Source organism: Penicillium griseofulvum (assembly GCF_001561935.1).
Source record: "Penicillium griseofulvum strain PG3 chromosome Unknown contig_80, whole genome shotgun sequence".
In the NCBI taxonomy this organism is placed as follows: Eukaryota; Fungi; Ascomycota; class Eurotiomycetes; order Eurotiales; family Aspergillaceae; genus Penicillium; species Penicillium griseofulvum.
This window is the reverse complement of record NW_024467471.1, coordinates 4,983,828-4,999,937: the sequence shown is the minus strand read 5'-3', so window position 1 is coordinate 4,999,937 and position 16,110 is coordinate 4,983,828. Positions and strand designations below refer to the sequence as shown.

The 16,110-nt window shown below is 46.6% G+C and overlaps 7 protein-coding genes across 7 annotated transcripts; 4 read left to right on the top strand and 3 right to left on the bottom strand.

Annotated features, from left to right (window-relative positions):
* Positions 1–152: 152 nt before the first annotated feature.
* On the bottom strand, positions 153–704 carry PGRI_027830 (uncharacterized protein; the record flags this gene model as incomplete). Its single annotated transcript, XM_040790496.1, has 2 exons — positions 153–433; positions 512–704. 2 exons carry the CDS (start codon positions 702–704, stop codon positions 153–155), a joined length of 474 nt encoding a protein of 157 aa, XP_040647449.1.
* Positions 705–2,522: 1,818 nt separating this feature from the next.
* PGRI_027820 (MDR family MFS transporter) lies at positions 2,523–4,368 on the top strand (the record flags this gene model as incomplete). The annotated part of the gene is made up of 3 exons (XM_040790495.1): positions 2,523–2,760; positions 2,836–2,916; positions 2,993–4,368. 3 exons carry the CDS (start codon positions 2,523–2,525, stop codon positions 4,366–4,368), a joined length of 1,695 nt encoding a protein of 564 aa, XP_040647448.1.
* An 810-nt stretch (positions 4,369–5,178) lies between these two features.
* Positions 5,179–6,665, top strand: PGRI_027810 (uncharacterized protein; the record flags this gene model as incomplete). Its single annotated transcript, XM_040790494.1, has 3 exons — positions 5,179–5,789; positions 5,861–6,021; positions 6,127–6,665. The coding sequence occupies 3 exons, from the start codon at positions 5,179–5,181 to the stop codon at positions 6,663–6,665; spliced, it is 1,311 nt and encodes a 436-aa protein (XP_040647447.1).
* Positions 6,666–6,734: 69 nt separating this feature from the next.
* PGRI_027800 (isopenicillin N synthase family dioxygenase) lies at positions 6,735–7,906 on the bottom strand (the record flags this gene model as incomplete). Its single annotated transcript, XM_040790493.1, has 3 exons — positions 6,735–6,785; positions 6,840–7,483; positions 7,540–7,906. 3 exons carry the CDS (start codon positions 7,904–7,906, stop codon positions 6,735–6,737), a joined length of 1,062 nt encoding a protein of 353 aa, XP_040647446.1.
* Positions 7,907–8,348: 442 nt separating this feature from the next.
* PGRI_027790 (nucleobase cation symporter-1 family protein) lies at positions 8,349–10,334 on the top strand (the record flags this gene model as incomplete). Its single annotated transcript, XM_040790492.1, has 6 exons — positions 8,349–8,788; positions 8,864–8,968; positions 9,026–9,401; positions 9,455–9,597; positions 9,649–9,719; positions 9,790–10,334. 6 exons carry the CDS (start codon positions 8,349–8,351, stop codon positions 10,332–10,334), a joined length of 1,680 nt encoding a protein of 559 aa, XP_040647445.1.
* A 682-nt stretch (positions 10,335–11,016) lies between these two features.
* PGRI_027780 (Aldo/keto reductase subgroup) lies at positions 11,017–12,185 on the bottom strand (the record flags this gene model as incomplete). The annotated part of the gene is made up of 3 exons (XM_040790491.1): positions 11,017–11,056; positions 11,116–11,655; positions 11,749–12,185. The coding sequence occupies 3 exons, from the start codon at positions 12,183–12,185 to the stop codon at positions 11,017–11,019; spliced, it is 1,017 nt and encodes a 338-aa protein (XP_040647444.1).
* A 1,739-nt stretch (positions 12,186–13,924) lies between these two features.
* On the top strand, positions 13,925–15,869 carry PGRI_027770 (DUF3176 domain-containing protein; the record flags this gene model as incomplete). The annotated part of the gene is made up of 3 exons (XM_040790490.1): positions 13,925–14,448; positions 14,497–14,669; positions 14,722–15,869. The coding sequence occupies 3 exons, from the start codon at positions 13,925–13,927 to the stop codon at positions 15,867–15,869; spliced, it is 1,845 nt and encodes a 614-aa protein (XP_040647443.1).
* Between the last annotated feature and the right edge of the window lie 241 nt (positions 15,870–16,110).

Below are 16,110 nucleotides of genomic sequence, written 5' to 3'. Positions count from 1 at the left end.
TTTTGTTTAAAGCATTGAAGCGTTCCGGACTACAACAGATTTGATGAACAGAATATGGCAATAATATTACAATTGGCATCATAAGTGATAGAAGCCTTTAATCAACGCGGCGCTTGGTCTCCTTGACCTTCCCCTTCAACCTGGCCCATCGCCTAGTACTTTGTCTTTTCATTGGCTTCGTTCAGTGCTTCTTCCGCCTTGATCTTGCCCTTGTCTGCATATCCGGCCGCCTCGCTCTTCACCTCTTGCCCCTTTGCCTTTGCCTGCTGAGCTCCGGAGCTAGCGGCACCCTTAGCTTCGCCCAGTACTTCCTCTGCCTTGCCCTTGCCCTTGCCTGCATACTCGGCTGCCTCGCCCTTGATCTCTCCTCCCTTTTCCTTTGCCTGCTTGGTCCCGGAGCCAACGACCTCCTTAATCTTGTGGGCGGCTTTCTCTGTTGGCAAAAGTCAGGTTAGCACCAGTCTCTGCACATTGAATGAAAGTCATGTAGATCTATAGCATGAACACATACCACCCGTATTGATGCCCTTGACTGCTACATCGGAAACGGTCCGATCGGCCTTCTTCAGTGTGTCCTTTGTCGCATCGATAGGTCCCTTGTTGTATGGGGCTGTAGCTGAGATTGATCGAATTGCCTGGAAGCTAGGCGCGGTCTGTGTTGCCACCCGAGTTCTCAGGAGAGGAGCGAATCGTGCTGCGGACATGATGATGTTGTGTGATGAATGTGCGTGGTGGAAGTGTGTGGTAGAAGATTCCGATAGCTATGATAATGGGAAGATATTTAATTAATTTCCCCAGATTAATGTAGAACAAGCTGTTTAAATAGGTTGGAGCTCTAAAATAGCGATGTATCATACTTGGTTTCTCTAGCTGGTTCCAACGACGTCATGAGTATGTAGCCCACTTCTTACGTCGATTGACAGTCAGTCTCCAAGGTTTTCCCCAATCAAGTTATTCCGTTGGATACACTAAATTCATATCTGAATCCGGTTTTTGAGTATGTCATTTTTTTTAATCCTGTTAGTGTGGGAGAGCTAGTGTATATGTAGTGTCCATATTAAAGGCATATACCGCTAGATATATATCGAGCAATAGGCCGACCATTCTGAAATGATTGAAATAAAAAAAGAATGTCACTCCCATGGAGTAATATATTCTCATCCCCTCCAAAGGTCGAGAAGACACCGAGATTATATCCCAAAGTCGGATATATCGGTAACAGCTGTTCTATAATATATCACTTAGGCTCAAAAGATACTCCGAAACATATGGCCGAAGTATTTCTGCGGAATCAGGATGTCCCTGTTATATTCCGCTAAGGCGAGTCTAGATCGCTATGTGATAATCACGATGGAAGATCAACTTGTTGCGTCTAATCGAATACCACAAGAGATCAATTATAAGCTAAGATGAAGCCTCGATCCATGTCTTATGTTTCTTCTGTAGGATCAGCCCGCTTTTCCCGTTAGGCTCTTGCACGGGCTCTCGTCATTCGGTGCCTGAGTATCTATTTAGCATGCTTTCACGCGCCAGGATCTCAAATGGGATGTTGTGCGATCAAATGCACTTCAGCGTTATCTCGAGATCCAGGGTAAACCCAAATTGGTCAGAGTCTGGAGTCTCATGATATTGAGCATGACTTGATACTTATATATATTATATATACACTTGAATCTAAACAAATAGTATTATGTTGTAAAGAGTTAGATCATTCTAAAGTGAAAGCATTTCTAAAGTGAAAGCATTTCATTAATCAGTTTCGTCACAAAAGGGGACACCCAAATTGGAAAGCGTCTTGGCTCTCAGTGATCTACAAGTTCAAAAGAGATAACTTACTTTGTCCCCCTCCGACCAAATATGCCAGTATACACGGTGCGACCTTGGGATCTAACTGGTTGAGATGTTTGCTACCAAAGTACATTAATTACGAGTGAAAGATACCAAACTGATATATAGATGGCAGTGTATATATCGATTCCCTATAGCCCCAAGGCCTGGAAGCTTGGCGACCCAGTAAATAAAGCTTGAATTGGGTCAAGGAGAACGCTTACTGGTTCTTCTAAAAGCATGGACATCTTAGGCTTGATACATATGTACGCTCAAATAGATATATTAATTCGCACTCTATAGTCACATTGAAACAGACTCGTATATTAGTAGATCATCCTGCCCTAGACAAGACATTGGTGAAAGAGGTTATATATAGTTATAGAGAAGAAGAGATGATACGAATACTCATTTATAACGAACTGCTGCTATTTAATCTCAAAATAAAAGAATTACAACCATAGAATATTCAAAAGTTCTCCAATCGGGGGAAAACCACCTTCACCTGGCCAGCTTTCCTGGAATTCATGTCAGCGTGCTATTAAGGTTTTCTTTCTTCTTTCTCTCTCTCCATCTCTTCCCTCTTCACCTTCATCCAACCGCACACACCTTTCGTTCTTTTCTGTTTTCCCGCTTAGCTCTCGCTTGATACATTTCATTTCCACTTTGCTTATCACTGTACAAAGTCACTGAAAATGGAATCCGCAGCCAACACCAGTCGCAATCATCTCCCCAAGCAGGAGGAGGAGAAGACGTTGAATGGCAATGCCGCCGCTGAAGAGAAGATACTCGTCCAACCTGCAGCGACCGAGCTCAACGCCCAGCATCCACCAGTTGAGTCCGCTTCAAATGACGGAGCTGAGAATCCAACGGGTCCAAAATTGGCTTTGATTACACTGGCGCTATGTTTGGGTGTATTCCTAGTGGCTCTTGGTAAGTTTACGTTCCTTTCATTGCCTTCTGAATTGGTTATAGCTATCGACTAACGGATACTGTCTTGTTCTAAAGATAACAGCATCATTGCCACGGCAATCCCAAAGATCACGAGCCAATTCCACAGCCTTGATGATGTTGGTTGGTATGGAAGTGGTACGTCAAAGGCCGAAGCAGCCTAAGTGATGGGTGTAAATGTGAACTGGCCTAATCATCTTTTGAATGTTTTCAGCATACCTTCTCACGACGGCTGCACTCCAGCTACTCTTCGGAAAGTTCTACACTGTTTTCAATGTCAAGTGGACTTATCTCGTCGCCATCAGCATGTTCGAGCTGAGAAGTCTGATCTGTGGTGTGGCCAATAACAGTCTGACTCTTATCATGGGCCGTGCTGTTGCTGGAATTGGGTCTGCGGGCATTTTCTCAGGTTCACTCATCATGGTAGCCCATTCGGTGGTACTGGAGAAGCGCCCATTATACAATGGCCTTATCGGTGGCATGTTTGGTATTTCATCCGTGGCTGGCCCTTTGCTAGGTGGTGTTTTCACCGACAAGGTATCATGGCGATGGTGCTTTTACATTAACCTTCCTATCGGAGCTGTCACTGTTCTGGTGATTGCGATCTTTTTCCCTGCCCCGAACCACCATATTGAAGAAACAACATGGATGGAGCGCATCAAGAAGTTCGACCCCATGGGAACATCCCTGTTCCTCCCTGCAATCGTCTGCTTATTGTTAGCTTTGCAATGGGGTGGCACCATTTATGCCTGGAATAGCTGGCGTATCATTGTGCTGTTCTGCTTTTTTGCTGTCCTCATTGTACTCTTTTTATTTGTCCAGTACACACAGCAAGACAATGCTACAGTACCACCACGCATCTTCTTTCGCCGCACTATTTGCTTCAGTGCCCTTTACAGCTTTTGTCTTGGCGCTGCTTTCCTTTCGTCTGTCTACTTCTTACCGATCTGGTTCCAAGCCGTGAAAAATGCTAGTCCCGTCAGCTCAGGTATCATGAATCTACCTATGCTGATTTCTGTCGTGCTTGCTTCAATCATATCGGGTATCGTCATCACCATTGTCGGTTACTACACCCCTTTTATGATTTTCGGCACAGTCCTTCTTGCTATCGGCTACGGTCTCATGAGCATGTTTCACCTGGATACATCTAAAGCTCTCTGGATCGGCTATCAAATACTTGCTGGCATCGGCGTCGGTGCTGGTATGCAGCAATCTATGATCGCCGTCCAGGCTGTCCTTGATCTTACTGATGTACCTACCGGCACAGCTATCATCGTCTTCGCTCAGACTCTTGGTGGTGCTCTCTTTGTTTCTATTGGAAACAACGTGTTCAGAAACAAACTTGTTGAGTATCTTGCATTGTACTCTCCCAACTTGAATTCCGCTGTGATTCTCAAGACTGGCGCCACTAGCCTTCATAGTGTTGTCGATAAGAATGACTTACCCGGAGTCCTCCTTGCTTACAACAACGCACTTACCCAGACCTTTATTGTCGGCGCAGCTGTGGCGTCTGTTAGCATTATCGGCGCTTTGGGTGTAGAGTGGAAGAGTGTCAAGGGAAAGAATCTTGACCCAGGGGGAGCCGCATAATTTTTTTCTATGGCCAGCTTGTTCATCCCAACTTGTACATCATAAGTTAGGGCTCTGGAGTCTTCAGAAAGAAAGACCATTGTTTAATGGCATGTATGTATTAGACAAATTGAATCATCCCAATTTTCCATTTACATGTAACTCGGCTTATCGGATAGAAGCTGATAACCCTAAACTGCCACTGGACCTCGGGACCTGGGCAGCTAACCCAAGTCGTCTTAGCGCCCTGTGAACCCCAGATAAGCGGCGGAGAACATCGAGTTTCATGTTAACTTCACAATATCTTATGATCCTATGGGGTATTCCACTTCAAAAAAATGCCGACCAAGCGACGCATTTTGTCCTGTCAGCCGTGTCGCCGGCTGAAGACACGATGCGAGGTTCTTCCGGGTTCAAGACAATGTGCTCGGTGCATCTCCTTAAGGTAGGTGGCCTAATGGGGCCCCATTCTTTATTGATTGTCAGGGATTAATCAGACACCAAATAGGCTTGAATGCTCTCTTCCATCCACTTCTGCTATCACTAGTCCACATCCAGGCTCTATTGGTAGACCAGAGAGGATTTCCGATCAGCCTATTGGGTGCAATTGTTCAAAGAGGTATTTCTAATTCTCGTTGTATAGAGTAAGGCTGTAATTACTGACTGATAAATACTAGACTTGATGCTATCGAAGCATCCCTCTCTGAGATGAAAGAATTACTGAAATCTCACCTTCTCAGCAACCAGTCAGTGACACGAGATCCTGCGAATGAGATGCGAATGAGCAGTAATTTAAACCCGAGAAAAGATATCAATGATAGCCAATCGACTATGCGCGTGCCATCTGAGACAGACATATCGGCAACTACCGACATTCAACCAGCACCAATCACAGTGGTGCGCCACGTGGGAAGTCTAATCACCGAGCCCGTAACTTCCGGGGAAAACGATTCGCTTCGGGGAAATATGACCGAGATGGGCTTGGATTCGGATAACTTCGTCAGCGTTTTCCAGCACGGCTTTGACCAGATAACATCATGGTATCCATTTCCGCACGGAACCTCGACGGATCTCAAGGAGAACCAGCCTCTGCTCTTCGCCATGTGTCTGCTAGCAGGTATTCGAGCAACTGCCGGTTTAAACCGCACTAACTTGCACATAACCCTTCATTCATTGGTCAAGACACATCTGGGTATGAAGACTCTAGATACGCCAATTGATATCTCCACTATACACGCCATGCTTATCTTTAGTGCCTGGAGTTTCGGGCCTCTCGTGCCGGGTGGTAGGTATATTGATAGCTGGCTGATGAGCAGCACGACTATCACCCACTGCATGCTCAGTTTCCCTCTGTCTGAGCTGGTTTCTCTCGTGGGGCTGTATGATGAAACAAGTCGCAACATGTGTAGGATGTGGATCCAGGCATCGCTGGTGCATCTGAAGTACGTACTCCCAAAGCTACAGTGCTAAGCCCCTTCTGAAACATGGGCATAAAAGCTGACTAGGGTTGCAGATATGCAATTGGCACCGGTCGGCCATCAGTAGTTCCATGCGAGCGTCTTCATCAGTGGACAGAGATTGTCAAGTACCCCGGGTTCGAAACGTTCGACCAAATTATCGCAGCAGAACTCAAACTCTATATTCACCTGTACGAAGCCATCTATCACACCGTCAGTTCAGTGCCAGAGGCCTGGGAGATGGTCAACAGATGGGGATGCAAATATCTTGGAGGCATGTTAATTTATTCTTCTGGGTTATGTCCATGCTGACTTTCAATAGAAGGAAACAACATACTGAGATGGGCACACTCTTGTGTATCTCTCATTTTGTCTCGATGGGAACTGGCAAAGCAGAACCAGGCCATCTCCCCCGACTCACTGATGCGAAATGAGCGTATCAACGAGCTAACCGAGACGGTCATTCGCCATGCCCAGCTAGTACTGAGAGAGATTCTTGTCCTCTGTACCTCCGATACTGCATTCGTTAGACCAACATACGACTACCTCCTTACCGCATATGCGGGTGTCACGCTAGCAGAGTACTGCTCTAGTATATCAGATGTGCATGCAACATATACTTTGATGGAAGATGTCCGGACGCAGGCTAGAATTCCAAGGAGCATTGAGGGGGTATTTAGTTGGGCGACGAATGTTGTGCAGAAGAAGGCAAAGGACTTTTTGGAATCGAAAGTGGCAGTACCCGACGACACCTTTTATTCATATCCAGGGTCGGCGGCAGATTGGGCTCCGTTTCGGTTTATTGACTCGATGCCCGCTTCTGATTGGGATGGTATGAATGGCTCTATGCAACAGTTTTGAAATCTATACAGATCGAGTGTATTATTTGACGTTGAATTATATTGGAAAACATATCTGTCCGAAATCTTATCAAGGAGAAATTGGTTTTCCGTGTGCGAGTTCAAGTCGGTTTCGATGCCACTGGACGTGCAAGTTAGCTAAACTATCAAAGCACTGAGGGGGGTTGGGGCTTACCTTTCCACAAGAGATAGGCCCGTAAAGCGCAGGATGACTCTCATCGATACACGAAGGCACAACCTCACAAACCGAATCCGGATTGAAGCCCAAGAAAAAAGGCATCGAGTACCTTGAGGTAGGTTGACGGTTATAAACCCTGTGCACCGTGGACTTGAACTTATTATTCGAAAGACGCTGCAGTAAGTCGCCAATGTTAACCACCATCGTGCCAGGGATAGGTCGAGCATCGAGCCACTCATCACTTCCAGACAGGACCTGCAAACCGCCGGACATATCCTGCCACAAAAGAGTGACGCACTGGATATCGGTATGCGAGCCGATACCGACATCGACATCCCCGTTGTCTTCGAGTGTATCGACTGGTGTAGCGGGATAGTGTGTGTAAAGCCCGTCTGCGCCGGGGTTCGTCATCACATCGTCAAAGTAATCTTCCGGCATGCCCAGAGCGAGAGCGAAGATACGGATGATCTTGCGCGCGAGCGTGAGGCGGCTCTTGAAGAATTCAATTGTTGTTTCTTGGAACCCTGGGAGATGGCTTGTTGTATCCCATGAAAAGTCATTGTCGGTGGTCAATGTCTCTGGATCTGAGATAGTTGGATCGTTGCTGAGATTATAGCGTAGAGAAAATGTTTCTTTGCGGTCTAGTCCTTTTGTTAGGCGCAATATACCTTCCCCGGTGGGGATGAGAGTAACTTACCCCTTGTTTCTGTTTTGTTAATTTGGCTGCTCCCCAATCCGTGCCATCCATCATTCTTGCTTGAGGCTAGCTGCTTTCTTTCAATTGACTGGTCAAAGAAAGCCTTTGCTTGGGATAGGGCTTTCTGAATGAGCTCTTCTGAGATCCCGTGATTTTTGATATAAAAGAAGCCCGTGTTCTCAGCCGCTACCCTGACTTTGGATGCGATTGCCTTTCTCGCTTCCAGATCTTTGTCGATAGAAGCGAGATCTATGATTGGAATCTCATCATCGGTTGGTTGGCGCGGAGGAGCAGTTGACACCCGGCGGAATTCTGGCCCGCTAAGCGTCAGGAGTTCGACTTGAGTGTATTCGACCAGGGTTGTCATGACTATTTCGACATATGACCAATACCAAGTCGAGGATGGTCGTGAATTTATCCATCGTTATTCCCCCGCAATATATTCGGGAGATTGCCAATTCAAATCCACCGGTGACCGTCGGGGAAGCCTTGAACGGCAACGGCAATCGCCGGGCTATCTACGCCCACATGCTTAGCTGAAATGATAAGCCAACCCTGGAAAATAGATTAAATCTGAGACATTTGATTCTGATTTATCTGAGATAGTATCGTCGGCGTGGATAGTTAAGGATGTGAGAATGTGAACAATTGGGAGTTGACTGCTTATCAGAGTCAAAATAACACCCAAAACCATATATCCTACTCCCCCCTCCCCCTTTTATTGAAGTTTCAGAGTTCGCCACTAAGATCAGCAATCCAATTTCATCTTTATCTTCTTTTTTCTCCACATACCCCACCAACTCAACATCATGTCCAAACTATCACGGCTCCATGAGCTTCTAGTAGTGAAAAGAACTGCACGAGATGGCAACTATCGTACTGTTGATATGCTTGACAATGACTCCATCCGACCGACACCGGTAAAGGAGCGAACATGGTCCCAACTCACCTACATCATGTTCTGGTTCTCTGCGACTGCGAATGTCAGCAATCTGTACACGGCTTCCACGGGAATGTCCATGGGATTAACCATGTGGGAGGCTATCGGATGCTCCTTCGGTGGTCAGATTCTTGCCGGTGCCTTGATGGCTGTTAACGGGCGTGCTGGTGCCATGTACCGCATTCCGTTTCCTGTTCTTTGTCGTTCCAGCTTTGGACATTGGGGAGCACTGTGGCCGACTTTCAATCGTGCGGCCATGTCGGTTGTATGGAACGGTGTCAACACGGTCCAGGGAGGGCAATGTTTATAGTGAGTTTCGATCTCTCATTATTTTGCCCAGCGAAGGATGCGTGGAAAGTGTGATTTATTGACATTCGGTTCTAGTGTCTTTCTTCATGCCGTATTCCCTTCTATCGAAAATATCCCGGATAAGATGGGACCCAAGTCGGCGTTGACTTCAGCACAGATGATGTGTTTCTTCGTCTATTGGTACAGCGAATAATATTCCAATACCTGATTTGATATACTGCTAACCAGTCTCGAAAGGTTTATCAATTGCGCATTCTTAGTGGTACCTGTACCAAAGATGAAGTCTCTGGTCTACATAAAAGTCGTGGTGTACTTTGGTGCAGCCTTTGCTATGCTGGGATGGACTGTGTCTATTGCCGGAGGCTCCCTGAAGTCACTCAATGCGCCCTCAGAAATCAAGGGTGCCGAGAAAAGTTATCTTATCTTCAAGTTCTTCTTCTTGGGACTTGCAAGCTGTGGAACATTTATCTCCAATGCGTCCGATCTCCAGCGATATGCTACAAAGCCTAATGACGTGCTCATTGGCCAGTTTGTCAGCTTCCCACTGTCAAACTTCCTGGTTGCCATTCTAGGAAATCTCATCGCATCAGCTAGCAAAGAGATTTTTGGAGAGGTCTGTTATATCATTAGTTTTGTTTGAGGATTTGGTCTGACTGAATTCTCTAGATCATCTGGAGCCCGCTGAAATTCTTGGACAAATTGATGGAAGGAGAGCGGTACACCTCAGGGAACCGCGCAGCCTGTGCCTTTATTGCTCTGGCATTCGTATATTCGACTGTCTTCTCTGCCATTTTTGAGAACTCTATACCGTAAGAACTCCCTTATTATGCAGTTATACACTAAACACTAACAACTCTCAGTGCGGGCAACGACATTGCAGCCCTACTACCAAAATACATTTCAGTCAAACGAGGATTCTTCATCTGTGCTGGTAAGAAAACAAGAAAAGATACTTGAAAATCCCATTACCAGAGCATAAAGCTAACAACCACACCCACCAGTCCTCTCCTACGCCATCTGCCCGTGGTATCTCCTCTCATCAGCCTCAATCTTCATCACATTCCTCTCCTCGTACCAGATTTTCCTATCAGCAATTACCGGAATTCTCATTTGCGACTACTACGTCATTCGCCGAGGTCTGCTCAACATTCCAGCCCTCTACGTCAAAAAACCAAGTCCGTACCGATACTTCCACGGATTTAACCTACGCGCCTTCTTAGCCTACATTATTGCTGTTGCGCCAAACTTTTACGGGTTCCTCTTCCAGATGGGTGTCAAAGCGCCTCTAGGTATCCAGCGATTCTACTATGTCGCCTACCCTACCGGCTTGATAATCGGATTTGGCGTTTATTACGTGTCATGTCTGGTTTTCCCTCCGCCTGACATGGAGAAGGCATCTGGGTGGATGGAGCCCAAGGACTTTGTGGAAGATGATGATATTGTTGGGAGTGATGGGTCTACTATTGATGCAGTTGATCCCGGCTACACGGAGAAGGGGGCTGTCGCTGTCACTAGAGCAGCTGATAGCGAAAAGAGCTCGTTTTGATAATACATGTCTTGGTGGCATTTTGGGGGTGCTTAGATTTCAGAAGGAATCATGATTAATATCTGGTATAGCTTAATGTTTGCAACTACAGTCCATATTCACAGAGTTTGAGATACTTCCTCCCTATCTACTTCGTACATCAGGCAGTGTTTATCCTATACAAGCTATGCAAGCTCAATAAAATTGGCACTCTGGTATTGCAGTTAAAGCTCTATGACATATAATTGAACAAGCCTCCATAGGTACCTCCAAGCCAAACGGCCCAAGAGATGGTTAGTAATAGGGTTGCGGTGGAGCTATTACCAGCGACTCCACAGTCTAACCATGGTTCTGGCATAGCTATAATGAGACCTAGGGATAGTACAGAAATCTAGTCGATGTCATTCAGTAGCGTAGCTAAGACAATACCGGACAATTTTGCTCCTAGTCGGCCATATGATTTACATATGCAAGTTTCATTGGGACCAAAACCCGATGATGGGTTGTCCATGTACTTTCCTTCTTTCTCTTTTATAGAATAAGGTTGCATTGAGTGGGTCCTTGCAGTGGGTCAACCCATGGGCACCCGTGGATTCTATACAATGTACTGGGTGCAAGATTGACTGTGAACTAGGACTAAGTTGAATCAAACTAACTGACAATTGTAAATACACATTTGATTTGCCAAGAATCTGCTACCCGTCTACAGTGGCGGCGTATCGGCAAAAATATTGCCCATCATTCTACAATAATGATTAGTAAGGAAGGATAGGTATGTTGACGAGGGAAAAAAGCGACTTACATAGCAGGGTACCGAGTTCCAACAATCTCAGTTCGCTCTACCAAGTCCCGGATATCCTGGACCTCTTTGTCCGTCAACTCCAGTAGAGCGGCTGCAGTGTTCTCATCAACCCTCTTGATGGATCTGGTTCCCGGAATGGGGAAGATGTCGGGTCCCTGGGCAAGGAGCCATGCAATAGCAACCTGTGCAGGGGTACTTTCATGTGCCTTGGCCACACTCTTTAGCCCGTTTGCCAGCTCCAAGATCTTAGGGAAGTTGTCCTCGGAGTACTTAGGTATCATGCGACGGAAGTCACCCTCGGGGATATCAGCGAGAGATTGAATCTCTCCAGTTAATATTCCACGGCCGACAGGGCTATACGCCACTATTGCGATGCCCAGCTCGCGACAGGTCTTCAGGAGGTTGACGGCGGGCGACTCGATATCCAGTGTAAAGGCACTATACTCCACTTGGTATGCGGTGATAGGATGGACGGCATGGGCTCGACGGAGGGTTGCTTCTGAAACTTCGGACAGGCCGAGGTACCGGATCTTTCCTTGACTATATACCCAGCCCGTTAGTGATGCGTTGGTTCAACCATACTGGGGGACAGAGGAGGGAGGTGGGGAGGGTAGTGAAGTAGCGTTATCTTACTTCTTCAATTCCACCATAGCTTCGATAGTCTTCTCAATAGGGGTCACCCCGTCCACTCGATGGCAGTAGTATAAGTCAATGGTATCGACACCAAGTTTCGCAAGGCTTTTTGCACAAGCCTGCTTGACATATTCGGGATCAGAGCGGACAGTTACGCCCGCCTCCATGTCCGGCTGGAGAGCGAACTTGGTAGCAAGAAAAATGTCGTCACGCTTGCCAGAGCGTTTGAACCATTCGCCAACAATATCTTCGCTATCGGCATACAAATCGGCAGTATCCCAGAACCGCTGTCCAGTGGCATGAGCATGCTCCAGGAAAGCGACTTTTTCATCAAGGGAGCCGGCTGGACCGTAGGCTCCACCGATGTTCATCAGGCCCAGACCAACAACAGGCACCATAGGGCCGTTGTGGCCGAGTGGTCGAATGGGAATAGACATTGGTAGAGATTGGGAGATATATAGAGGTTATGATGTGCTAATAGACTGGAGGATAAGTTATAGTTACACATGGGGGGTGGCACTCTTTAAATATATCCCCGCATTTGAAACTAAGGAACTAGAAACGGAGGATATATGTGGTGCATTAGGGTTTGACTAGCTGCAGTTTATGAGCGTAATTGCAAAGCACAAGAAGACGTTGGAATTTACATTCAGGTGACCACCAGGTCCCGACGAAGGCCAATAGCTCTCTTCTTGAGCTCTGTTTTCATAAAAGGCATTGTAGCCAAAATATTTACTGGCCAGTTTAGCTCCGATTTCTAACGGCGATATCTAGATAGCACCTTAACCGAAGTAGTTTACATACGTGCCCAGTTACTAAAAGGTGTGTGCTAGTAGTACTTGAGTAATTCCCATCTCTCGATATATACAGAGAGCTATTTACTATAACATTGTGTAACCGAAATGCGTGGCCCTTCCAACCTGATGCATTCTAGACCTCTTAGGGCCTATGCTTAGTACTGGGCGTCACAGTCTTCGACTGGGTTGGTGATGTCTATTTTGAAATGAGCATTCTGTGTAAGGTATTGAGCCGTTTTTGGATGTTGCTCTATTTTTGACTTTGTTTCCTGTCGTACTTGTGAAAGATCACCCAAAGAAGGCGAGTTATCATAGGCATAATTCCCGTCACCACACCCCAGCTCACGACTAGGAGGGAGTTGTGGGCGAGTGGAGAGAGAGCCATTCCGAGAATCAATTTTCTAACGCTGTAGCCACTGTTCGTACCAACCCTTTTCCAGGAGAAGTCTCAGGGTATCCTTCTCGAGCTCTGTAAAGTCAGAGTCGTACCAGTTTGTTGCTTTATTTTTGAGCGAATAGCTCATATGTGCGCGGAGTACTTCTTCGGACTTTAACTTTGCCATGTCTCGTATGTGTTCGACCCACGCACACACACTTGTGTAATTATTCACGTGGTTAATGGATTTGATAAGACTTAAGCGCATATATGGACTGAATCACACTCTTCACATCCTTCGGGGCCTGCTTGTAGGGGTACTCATTGCCCGTGAGGAATGAAAAGATCTCCGCCAGCGCAATCCGCGCGTAAATCGGTAGAGTGATAATGACACTCGTGGTTAGGAAGTCTATGGTTCAAGACTTCACACTCTATTGGATATTGATAACAAAAATAGTCATATAGGCTTGTGATGTCTTTTCAGTGGTATTCTCAGACATCATTTTGGCTAGGTACACAAATATCGGGTTACAGTAAATAATGTGGAGGGCAATACCCCGAAGAAATCTATACAGATAACCTCACGCCCCCAAGGCTGAGAACGGTTGTGGATCCTTGATCAGCCCTGCCTCATCCTAAATAGGCATTTAGTGGGGAAATCTGGAGTTACCCGTGTGCCGTACCAGTGAATCAATTCTTGGCAAAAGGTATAAGCCAATCAAAAGCAATTCCGAACGTATCTGGGAGGTACCTATTGGGCAGCGCCTGCCTTGATATGTCTCCAGCCACAGGTGCTGCGCCTTGCTCCTCTCCAGGGCTGCTACGCCTACGCCATACCTTTTCCTTAGTTGGTTGCAAGTAAGGAGTAGGCTATAATAAGACCACTTGCCCTCAAGGAAATGGGTCCTTTTTTTCGCACCTGATCCGATTGTACGGAGTACAATCTATCCCTTTCCTCTCCGATAGATTACTCCACTTTCACAAATCCAGTCATCAGGTTGAAATGGTGGAAAGGTCACACTCAAGCTCCGTATCAAGTGTACATTCCCATGGCCTCTTCGTCGAGAGCGAAAACAATCTGAACGGAAACCGACAGTCAACAACACCACTAATCGACGCGATCCCCGACTCAGCATATGAGCCATCCGCTGAGGCTACAGCCAATGAAAAAGAGGGGAAGGAAGCTACAAAAGACACATTCGACACATCGATCTCAGATTGGTTTATCTGGGAAGTACTGGCGATAGTTGCCTCGCTTTTATTACTGATCGCCATAATTGTCGTCTTATCTCAGTTCGATGGGCATCCTCAACCAACGTGGAAATACATATCGCTGAACTCATTGATCTCCTGGTTGAGCACCATTTCCAAAGGATGTGTTTTATTTGCCATCAGCGAGGCATTGGGGCAACTGAAATGGGTCTGGTTTACCCAAAAGGCCCGGTCGCTGCCTGATCTAGAAACATTTGATAGAGCCAGTCGAGGATTCTATGGCAGTGCAGAGCTAATCTGGAGCCTCCGAGCGAGGTATTTAGGCCATAGTTCTGCCTTCCGTGTTACAAGCTAATTATATAGGCATTTCGCTGTTCTAGGCAGTGTGGCCGTCATTCTCGCACTCGCCTTCGATCCCTTCGCTCAGAATCTGGTCCACTACTATCCCAATCTGGTCACGGATGTCTCGCAAATTGCGACTGTGTCAAGTTCCTTTTATTACGATGAGGTCGGTCTGTCGTTTCAGTCTAACGCAGGTCTGTCAAATTAAATTTTTCTTATCGGATTGTTGACTGACGGGGCAGATAGCGTGGTACGTGGACCCAATATTCAAGGCCAATGTCTACAGCTCGCTACTCAACAGCGACCCAAAGAAGCCATGGTCTATCCCACAGTATTCCTGCAGCACTGGCAACTGCACCTGGGATCCAATTTCTGCTTTGGAACTGAGCGCAAGCTGTACCAACATTACAGATCAGCTGAAGTTTTCTTGCCACGACGGCCCAGAGTTTATTGCCAAATACGGAGCGCCAAACTGCTCCGTCAATCTTTTGGGCAGCAATACCTCGGCGAGCTTTGTACCGAATAGTTGGGATGGCTCCCCGATCTCAGTGGCAGCCGTCAAACCAAGTCAATCGTTGGTATACAAAAATATACACCACTATGTCACTCAGATGATCGCCCCAGATGGGCTGCTATTAGCAGGTCCATTTAAACCAGGGGTGACTCCATGGCAGGCAATGGAATGTGCCCTGATCCCAATCGTCCGAAGCTTCCGCATAACCGTTACAAATGGCACATATCGCGAGGAGACTCTGGACACTTGGACAAACGGCACAACTAATTCCAGAGGAGGATACTATCTCTATCCACCGTGGGGACCGGAGATGGGAATGAAGCACAACCAGAGCTTTGGGTTGAGCGTACCGACTATGAAATCGATGGACGGTTTCTTCAAAAGTATATTCACGGGCAACGCAAAGCTTAGTCCCCCGAACGTTGAGTTCAATTCTTACGGTGGCTCGTATGCTGGCACCGATATTATCCAAGCCATCTTATACGCCAAGATTACCGGCTGTACAGCCACCACTGCCGACAAACTTCGATGTGTCATGGAGAATGTTGCTGCGGCAGCATCCAAGACCTTTCGAGACTCGGTGGCTAATGGGAACGGCGCAGGAGGAAATGGCACGATCTCTGGCCGGGCAAATTCTAGCGCGACGTATATTGCTGTCCATTGGCAGTGGATTGCTCTCCCAGCCGTGGTGTGGCTTCTGGGTCTTACGACGTTGGTCGGTACTATATGGAAGAGTCGACGGGGTAGCGTTCCTAAGTGGAAGAATGATCTGATACCTTTGTTGTTCTTGTATAAAAATGGCCAGGATGGGGGTGTCCTAGACAGCAGTCTCAATGTGAGACTATACAAATGCGATGATAAGATGGTGTTAGGTGGGTAGTTCATGTATGTATTTCAATGTGACGTTTTCTTATGTCGATTAGACTCCAATATTCTGAAGCATTAAGTTCGACACAAAATCAAGATGTAGAGGTAATGACCTAGGGTTCAGTGACATTGCTATGAACTGCCTGTTGGCACTGCGCCCCTCATTACTGGATAAACCCATCCCTGCTGTTTGCTAATTCAGATTGAAATATTTGGTGGATAGTTTGCCAGTTGTTTGCTGTTTTATGGGGTAT